Source organism: Papaver somniferum, chromosome 7 (genome assembly GCF_003573695.1).
Source record: "Papaver somniferum cultivar HN1 chromosome 7, ASM357369v1, whole genome shotgun sequence".
Lineage (NCBI taxonomy): Eukaryota > Viridiplantae > Streptophyta > Magnoliopsida > Ranunculales > Papaveraceae > Papaver > Papaver somniferum.
This window is the reverse complement of record NC_039364.1, coordinates 210313482-210322996: the sequence shown is the minus strand read 5'-3', so window position 1 is coordinate 210322996 and position 9515 is coordinate 210313482. Positions and strand designations below refer to the sequence as shown.

At 38.0% G+C, this 9515-nt stretch overlaps 1 protein-coding gene across 9 annotated transcripts; it reads left to right on the top strand.

Moving 5' to 3' along the window:
* Window positions 1–1777: 1777 nt before the first annotated feature.
* Window positions 1778–7551, top strand: LOC113299480 (E3 ubiquitin-protein ligase SHPRH-like). Of its 9 annotated transcripts, XM_026548499.1 has the most exons (15): window positions 1778–1982; window positions 2096–2132; window positions 2240–2287; window positions 2529–2593; window positions 2732–2823; window positions 2944–2986; window positions 3098–3242; window positions 3417–3542; window positions 3681–3771; window positions 3896–4622; window positions 4779–4888; window positions 5121–5344; window positions 5473–5679; window positions 5799–5860; window positions 6340–7256. In XM_026548499.1, the coding sequence occupies exons 10-15, from the start codon at window positions 4616–4618 to the stop codon at window positions 6408–6410; spliced, it is 681 nt and encodes a 226-aa protein (XP_026404284.1). In that variant the 5' UTR covers window positions 1778–1982; window positions 2096–2132; window positions 2240–2287; window positions 2529–2593; window positions 2732–2823; window positions 2944–2986; window positions 3098–3242; window positions 3417–3542; window positions 3681–3771; window positions 3896–4615; the 3' UTR covers window positions 6411–7256. The 9 variants fall into 9 exon arrangements, 5 of the variants coding, with proteins under 5 accessions (XP_026404284.1, XP_026404283.1, XP_026404285.1 ...); XM_026548498.1 differs by lacking the exon at window positions 3681–3771 and having other exon boundaries at window positions 6340–7551; XM_026548500.1 differs by lacking the exon at window positions 3681–3771 and having other exon boundaries at window positions 3110–3242.
* Window positions 7552–9515: the final 1964 nt, after the last annotated feature.

The following is a 9515-nucleotide window of genomic DNA, read 5'->3' as shown; positions in this document are numbered from 1 at the left end:
AATTGATAACTCACGTATGTGAGTTTCTCCCTTTTTTTTGTGAAGTGGCGGCTTCGGGAGAGAACGTTGAAGCGGCTACTGAAGAAAAATGTTGAAGCGGAGCGGCTCCTGGAGAGAAACGTTGAAGCGGAGCCTGGAGCGAAACGTTGAAGTGGCTCCTGAAGAGAAACGTTGAAGCGTCTCTTGGAGCGAACGTTGAAGCGGCTTCTGGAGAGAAACGTCGGAGCGACTACTGGAGTGAAATGTTGAAGCGGAGCCTGGAGCGAAATGTTAAAGTGGCTCCTGTAGAGAACGTTGAAGCATCTCCTGGAGCGAACTCCAGTGAGGGCGCTTTAACCCTTGATTTCGAAATACGAGTTGATACGATATGGCAGATGGGAAGACGGCCCACAAATAGTGCTGGTCGACAAGTCGTGTTTTCTCTTCCTGGGAAAGAATACGCTACTTCTGTTTGATTTTCTCTTGCAACTCTCAGAGTCTTGATGGTTACAATGTTGAAGTCGGAGGCAACGTAAATTAGTGCGCTTTCAAACTCGACACCTTTCAGGTGAGTAGTGGTTAGGAGTCCCCAGTTACATTTACCAGCCGTACCTTCTAAGAGAGACTGGGATTTCGGGGTAGCTTCTCCAATTGAAGACAATCGCCTGCCCGACGCAAAACGGTTGAGGGCTGAAAATATATGCTCCATCATAGATTACACGGTTTTGTGAACAGAGTCCCCAGAAAGTTAATGCACAACTCCACCAATTGATGTTCAGTCATATTTGGATCATCATAATCTAACGCCCGAATTCTGAATCCCTTGACATAATCATTCGGATGTTCGTTGTTTCGCTCCCTCTGAGTTGTGGCCATGTCCGTCTGAGTTTTGGCAAGAACTTCCTGTCTCTCCATGAAATCGACAATGGTAATGGGAGGTTGGTTTCCTCTAGCAGCCCTGGTGATGATTGGAGGCGTCATGCTTGAAGGAACATCAGGAGTAGCGGCGGCTCTGGCTCTGGTAATAAGAGGCGTCACGCTAGAGGGGATGTTTCAGGTGTTGCTGGTGTTGGTGCTAGAGGGTGTAACGCCATGGGATGTGTTGACTGCGCTTGCAGACGATACATTGGTGTTGGTCATTCCCTCTTGCTCTCGTTGGATCTGTCCACATACTCTGTCTGCATCGTCGCTGGCGGGGGCACAGACCTCAGACAAGGATTCAACATTTTTGTGTCATCTCTGAAATTGGTGGCGTTCTCCGAGAGAATGTTTGCTGGATCTTGCTACAGCTGGTTCACCATACTCTTTAAAAGACAAAACATCTCATTTTGCGGCTTGACAATATCAGTTTGATTTGCGGCAACATCTTCTAATATTTTTGCCATACCTTCCATGGTGATTGGATTTCGAGCATCATCGGCTTTGGAAGTGCTCAGATGGTCGGGGTAACTCATGAAGCGGAAGGTTGGGATTGGTGATTAAAGTGAATTCTGATTAATGATTGAATTTATACCCACTAGTGGAAAAGGGGGTTTTAATGACCCACACTCCCGACCCTCACTGGCGGTTAACGGACCGTGGACCGGTCAAGACGGACCTACATTTAATAAAAATGCGGAGCACAACCTAGAGTGCTGAAAACGGTCGTTGTATAAATTTTTTAATTACGCTTATATCCCCGAGTCAACCCACACCGCGACTGCCTTACCTAGTTGAATCGGGGCTACTTTTCTTAGGTGGGACCTTTCTTTTCTCACCAACGTTATCGATGCTATCTCCTCCACATCCTTTCTATCTCTCCAGTCTCCATTAGTTCCCTCGTAAAGAAAGAAAAAGTCATTCGTAGAGAAAAAACCAGACCACCAAAATTTCTCCTCCTCTCTCAGAACTCCACCATAGAAACCTAATTAAGCCCTTATATCAGAAAACCTCACTAAGATTAACCTTTTACATCTCTCAATTGTACAGCAGTTAGGTTTAATTTTCAAAATCATCATGTACAGGTACAGTTAGGGTTTTTGATTGAAGTTTTCTTTTCCTTTTTTTTTTCTTTTCTTTTAATGGTCGATTTTCTTCATGGGGGTATAACAATAATTGTTTTGTTGGTTGATTTCAGGTAAATCTCAACAGCTCTAGTTGTAGTTTTTCATCAGGTACGGTTAGGTTTTGGATTTGCGTTTTCTTTTGCTTCTCTTTTTCTTTTACTGGTCGATTTTGGTCAGGGGGGTTTAACAATTATTGTTTTGTTGGTTGATTTCAGGTTGATCTCAACAGCTTAAGTTGCAGTTCAGATTTTCATCTTGTACAGGTACAGTTAGGATTTTATTCGATTTGGTTTCTTTTATTGTTAAAAAGTTTAGAGAAATCGAAAGTGATTCTCTTATTTTGTGACCCAAAATTTCATGTTTTTTTTATACAATTGATTTCTAGGGTTTCGATTTGGAGATTGGGATTATAAGTTTTTATAATTTGATAGTATAATATTGTAGATAAACAATTCGATTGATAGGTGATTCATTTATATTTTCTTTTTGATGTGTTTGTTTTAGGATCTGGAACTGATTTACTCAGAAATATTCAGGGAGTTCTTTCTTCATTTTAGTGATTTTCTCTTGTAAGTTCTTAATATGTTCTTGATCTATAACATTTTATTAATTTTCTTCTTGTTTTCAATTTTATATATTTTGACTTGATTTATTGGTTTAATTTTTTGGTTTTGGTTTTTGATTTTATCCTATTTTTGAAATGGCAGAAGGATCTTCTTCAATTTTCAGAAATGAAGATGGAAGAATAGTTCATACTACAGATGACGAGGTAGAAGCTGCTCCAGAGGCTGCTAAGAAGGTAATTTGCAATTTTAATGAATTCATATTCGTTGTTTAATCAATGAGTATTTGAAATTGCAATTCTCTTTGTGAAGGAATCTGATGTTAATATTTGTTTTTACTTGTGTTGTTTTCTCAGCATAGCTCCGTAGATGCTGGGGATGCAAATGGTCAGATCTCAGGTAAGCAAATTGATTAATTTTGTATCCATAGGGTATTGAAATTAGTTTATTGAGTTTGAGATTATTTCTGACAGAAATTATGAGCATAAATTGAGAGTTTTGTGTTTGTAGTTTGGGTTGCAGATAGAAAATGAGTATGGACCATAGGAATGGGAAATTGGAGCTTTTGGTAAAGAAAATGGGCTTCATGGCTTTAGGACTTGGCACTTGTGTCCCATGGGTTATGTGCAAACACGAAGATGTTCCTGATCACGTTGTAAGTAACTTTGAACTTTTTGAACACTTGCATATATAAGATGTATATTGTGGAGTAAACTTAGAATTTTTCACTGTCGCTGGTGCATGCATGTTAGTTCGTGCTAAATTTGAAACTAGCAAGGAAATCCTTCATTTGGCACAGTTTTAATGGAGACCCTTACTTGGTTTGCAGGTTAAAAGAATACAAGATCAGAAGATGGCATTAAGAACTTCTGGAAGATTCATCTCCTGGCGGCTCGTTGGTGGAACCAGAAACTTCAGCGGCAACACTATGTGTACTGAAGATGTTGGAGTTAAGGTTGGTAATTTCTTTAGTTATCTACTTTGGCCTGTAGAAGCTTCCGTAAAAATGTGCTGATATTACATTACCACAATGATGTCAAAATGCCTTAATCCTGATTTTAGTTGTTGTTACTTTTCTTCTCCTTGATTTTAGTTGTTGTTACTTTTCTTCTCCTTGATGTCAAAATCTTCAAATTCTGTATAAAAGGATTTAGCATAAGGAATTGGGCGCCAAGAAATTCCAGGTTGAGCATAGTGAAAAATTTGTATACAGTTTCTGTTTTACCCTTGATGTTTATTTTTAGTGGTTCAGTTATCATTCAATTTCAAAAGGCATTCACTAATTCATTTCTTACGTGTTATCAACAGGCGAACTAAGAGATCCCTCCTTAATGATTATCACTTTCCTAGTGAATGCATTCTTGAGCTATGCGATATATAGACGTCGTAAGCGGATCTGTAGACATTGAATACCAAGCAAGTTCTTGATCTTGTTTTTTTTGTTTGTAATTCTATTATCCTTCTTATCCTTCTTTTCTTTGTATCTTCCTTTTAGAAATTTTATGTTACTATTAGGTAAATAAAAAAAAATGTTTGAGTTCGGTCTTATCCTTGGGCACATTCATTTAATTGGTGTCATGTTTTATTCACCAATTTTTGAAGCTGGGATGATGTATGCACGAAAATAGTTCTTTTTAGTAACCCCAATTTCTTAAATTTTTGTTATCATTTCTGCCGTTCAAGTCACTAGCTAGTAAACTCGTGATCGCAATTAGGAGAGTCTCAATCGCGTAGGAAGTTTTAGTTTGTGTGACAGGAGTTCATGGTTCCGAGTTCGGGCTGTTGTTAAATCAACTTTTCTGAAATTATCCAAGTTGGATCAATTTCTCCAAGCTTTCAGGTGGTAAATATCTTTTATTATGTGTTTTCATATGTTTTAGTTTGTGGTTATATTGAATAAATAGTCCCAGTTGTGGAACTTTACAAAAAAGAGTAAGCATGAATGATGTTACGCGAGCTGATGGAAGATTAGCATTATGAACTCGAGAAAGGAGTGGTTTACCTGATGGAACTGAATTGACATATCACATGAATGGTAACGGTCATGTCTGTTTGTACATACAGCATCCAGATGGTTATGCAACGTCATTTTCTGTAGTTCTCATTTCATGATGAACTGAACTACAAAAAGTACTATTTGGTGATTACTTTTCCTGGCTTTTTGTAATTTATTGAGATATTGTCTTTGCAGGTCAAGAAATTTATAGAAAAAATCCTAATGTAAATGATAAACTCGTTTTCTCCAGCAGCAATACTGCACGGCAAGTGCTTGATAAAAAGCTTGAAAGAAAACAAAATTGGGTAACCATTTTCTATTGCTTTCTTGGTATATTTCAGAATTATTAACTTGAATTGTGTAACCTGGATGGTTTCTGTGGTATCTTCTATTATTGGTTCTTGGTTTGAAAACTACCTTGAATGGCTCGGAAACATAGTTTGGTTTTTGTTATCGACAACTTAGTTATCATTTTGTATTACGTTGAGAGTGGAGATATTGAACAGTGCATTTGATTTGTGTGGATCACTTCTGGAGACTTCTAGGAATCCGTGGAAAAAGAGTATGATGAGTGTTATGTCTTGGTTAAGACCTGAAGTTACGACTTGTGGAGATATTTATGCTGGTATTGAGGAAACTGAGAATATGGAGATCGATTCTTGTATGGACGAGACAGTAGAAGGGAGTAGTGGATGTGATCCAAGAGATAGTACTACTGGATTCAATGTTGCAGAGTTCTATGATTCAATCAAACCATCCAAGTGAGTTATATTTAAGGATTTACATTTTTGAGGAGTTCTCGATTAGTATCACATTTTGTATATTGTATGATACGAATTAGCCATTAGTTATCTGATTTGACAAATACACTATTGTGTCCTGGTCACAGGGGAGAGCCAATGCTAGATGATGAACTCCCTGACTTGCTTCCTACATTTAGACCTTACCAACGTCGTGCAGCTAATTGGATGGTTCAAAGAGAGAAAGGAGCTTCAGGAAATTTGAATTCTGAGGATCAAAATCAATTTTTTAGGCCGCTCTGTGCAACTGTTTGTTTCCTCGATACAGAGTCAAAAATGTTTTATAATCCGTTCAGGTATCCTCTCTTTTCTAAATTTTCAGTTGAAAATGAAAATATTGAGTTTATGTCGCCATACAAACATGTATTGCTTTTCTTCTGCTTACCGACTCCTCTTTGCTGTATTATATTTTCAGTGGAAATATTTCATTGCATCTAGAATCATCATTGTCGTACGTCTCTGGCGGGATTCTTGCTGGTAAGGCTTACATGTTTAGTTTACTCTCTACAGTTACAACTTACAGCTGTTTCTGAGATTTGAAAGATGGGAATTTCATGACTCTTGAGTGTCCCAACATTAATTAGATTGTGAACGACGCACCAATTAATCTATAGAGTAGCGAAGTAAAATACAAAACATTAGGTGAATTTTAATTACTAAATGAACACAAACATTACAGAAGTTTTGATTTTTCAAGAGATGATTAAGAAACATGTGAAATTTCTTGATTAGGATTTTAGCCCATGCTTCTTGTAATGCCTCACATTTGACTTTTGTATGTATTTGGTACTTTGGCTTAGTCACATGGGGTAACATTTAACAATGCATGAGTTGAAATCAGCTTCATGTTCATGCTGCTGAATTGCCATCCTCCGCTGTTAGTAATTCCCCCCCCACCCCCACCCCTGACATGTTTTTAATTGTTAACCATGCTTCTTCATGTTTGGAAACCTCAGATGAGATGGGCCTGGGAAAAACTGTCGAACTGCTCGCTTGCATCTTTTGCTCATCGCAGACCAACATCTGATAGCGACGTAACTTTTGACAATCAAATGCAAGTTAACAGACATCAGATTAGTAACCTAAAGAGATTAAAAAGAGAACGTGTCGAGTGCATATGTGAGGCTGTGAATGAAAGCTATAAATATAAGGATTATGGGTACAATGTGATATTTGCGATGCTTGGCAGCATGCAGACTGCGTTGGTTACTCACCAGTAAGAAGTCCTTCGGATTCTCATGAAGCTGCAGAGGGTACAGGCCATCAGCAGGTTCCATCTGTGAAGAATAAGGAAAGCATCTCAACCAAAATAGTTGAAGATGATGGGAATTTTACTTGCCAATTGTGCTTGGAACTGATTCAAGCCTCTAGTTCTCCAGTTAATACTGGGGCAACTCTTGTTGTTTGTCCAGCTTCAATTTTACAACAGTGGAAACTCTTTTAAGTACCAATGGAAGAATGTCATTTAAAAGATTTTTCCTTTTCAGATTCTCAATCAATCGAGCGCTCAACCGATCACTTACTCACCCATTATGAGGCTGCGAAACTGCTGCAGTCTTTATTGAAGCTTCGTCAGGCCTGTTGTCATCCTCAAGTTGGGAGCTCTGGGTTGCGTTCTATTCAACATTCTCCTATGACAATGCAGGAGATACTAGACGTGTGATACACTTAAGAACTCTGTTTCCCAGTTGATACTTTGATTTCCCCCCTTGTTTTTTATTTGAAAGACCCATTATGCAGGTTCTTGTGGGAAAACCAAGACTGAGGGAGAGGAAGCTCTGAGAAAACTAATTGTTTCTTTGAATGAAGTCTCGAATTATATCCCAGCGTTATAGATTTAGCTCATGGAGGCATTTAGATTGTTCTTTATTAACTTAGTTATGATTTTCTGCAAAACGCCGACTTGTTTGCAGGTGCTGATGGAAACATCACAGAAGAACAACTTCGTCATGTCGGGTAGTTTTTTTTTTTGACTTGTTTTTGTGCAGTTCACAACTTGACAAAACTTTTTGAAAAGGAGACTATTGCATTATCTCTATCTTAATTTGTTTTTGTCTTGATCCATAATATATGAAAAGATGGTAAATGTACGTGTATATAAATTTGGTCCAAAGACACAAGATTATGCTATAACCCATTATAATATTAAAATCTGAAAATTAATCATTTGATTTAGATGTGCTATTGGGCCCTTTCTTGTTACTCATGATTATGCTATACCATTCCTTTTATTGTAAAGATTACTATGTGCTCTGTTGAGTAATAGGTAATATGTGCGATGTCGAAACTTAATCTGATTTGTGGTTGATATTGTTGTTTCCAGGTGTTTGAACCCTTCGGTGTCATGGAGCTGTTGTAATTGCCTCTTGACAAGGAGACTGGATAGTTCAAAGGGTTTGGTTTTGTCCAGTTTGCACGTTGAAAACGCGGGGGTCTAACAACACTGAAAAAGCGGAGTCTAACAACACCACCCAATATTTCGCTTAGCAATCTGTATGGACTAACTCCGAAATACTTTTGCTAGAGAATCAAGTAGACAGTCAGACTCAATCTAGATAAAAGTATCTCGAGGAGTTTATATCTCTTTCTTGATTTGATTTTTACTCAAGCTAAAAACAATAGCGAGTCTTTATCAAATACAAAGAATACTTGGACGGTACCAAAGACCAATGTCCAAGGATCAATCAATATCAACAACAACCAAAGGTTGGATTTCCAATTGATGATCACGAACGCATTATCCGTATTATTTCAATTATATAAAATGTAATGCAGAAAAAAAATAACATAGACACCAGAAATTTTGTTAACGAGGAAACCGCAAATGCAAAAAAACCTCGGGACCTAGTCCATATTGAATACACACTGTATTAAGCCGCTACAGACACTAGCCTACTGCAAACTAACTTCGGACTGGACTATAATTGAACCCCAATCAGTCTCTCACCGATCCAAGGTACAGTTGTACTCCTACGCCTCTGATCCCAGCAGGATACTGCCCACTTGATTCCCTTAGCTGATCTCACCCACAACCAAGAGTTGTTGTAACTCAAAATCACATACTTGATAATAAACGGATCTGTCTCACACAAAAAGTCTATAAGAGGATAAATCTGTCTCCCACAGATAAACCCTAGGTTTTGTTCCGTCTTTTGATATGAAATCAAGGTGAACATGAACCAATTGATAATCCGGTCTTATATTCCCGAAGAACAGCCTAGATTAATCAATCAGCTCTCTACAATCCTTCCTGACTACACAAGCGAATTGTCGAGGAATCACAAAAAGTGAGACGAAGATGTTTGTGACTTCTTTATCCTGCCTATCGGAGAACTCTCACGATCTCAAGCCAATCAATCGATTGTACTCGTACGATAAAAGATGCAAGATCAGATCACACAACTACGATAAAGTAGTATCGGTCTGGCTTCACAATCCCAATGAAGTCTTTAAGTCGTTAACCTGATTTTAGAGAAGAAAATCAAAGGTTAATGGAGATCGATTCTAGCGGGCGCACAAGTAGCACACAGACGTGTGGGGATTAGATTTGCACAATCCTAGATGTCTCCTTTATATAGCCTTCAAATCAGGGTTTTGCCTTAGTTACAAAGCAATCCTTATTCACCGTTAGATGAAAACTTGATTTAGATTCAAGTTAATATTTCTCAACCGTTAGATCGAAAAACCTAGCTTGTCACACACATTTTGGTAAACGTTTACTGGGTTCGTGAAAACCATGCCCAAACGTGTACGTGTATGTTGGTTCAACATAGTAACCCAAAAAGATTAAACAAATGAGCATTTCATATTAACCTTGTTCTTCTTCACCGTAACTAGTTCAATTGACTCAAATGAACTAGTTAAAGAGTTGTTCAATTGCTATGAGATCTTATGTAACTACACAAGACACAATTGAAACAAAGATGATTCGATTCGATTGAATCGTCTGATGAACATTATAGCCACGGTTTGCATAAAGCATTCCTTAGTAATTTAATGTTTCATGTTCAGAGCACATCTTTAGATTATAACATCTTAAGTTCACAAACAAGTTCGCGGACTTAAGTTAATCGGTTGAGTTTTCCAAACTCAGCAGAAATTCTCGAAAAGAGAACTTCCGCCAGTTCGCGGA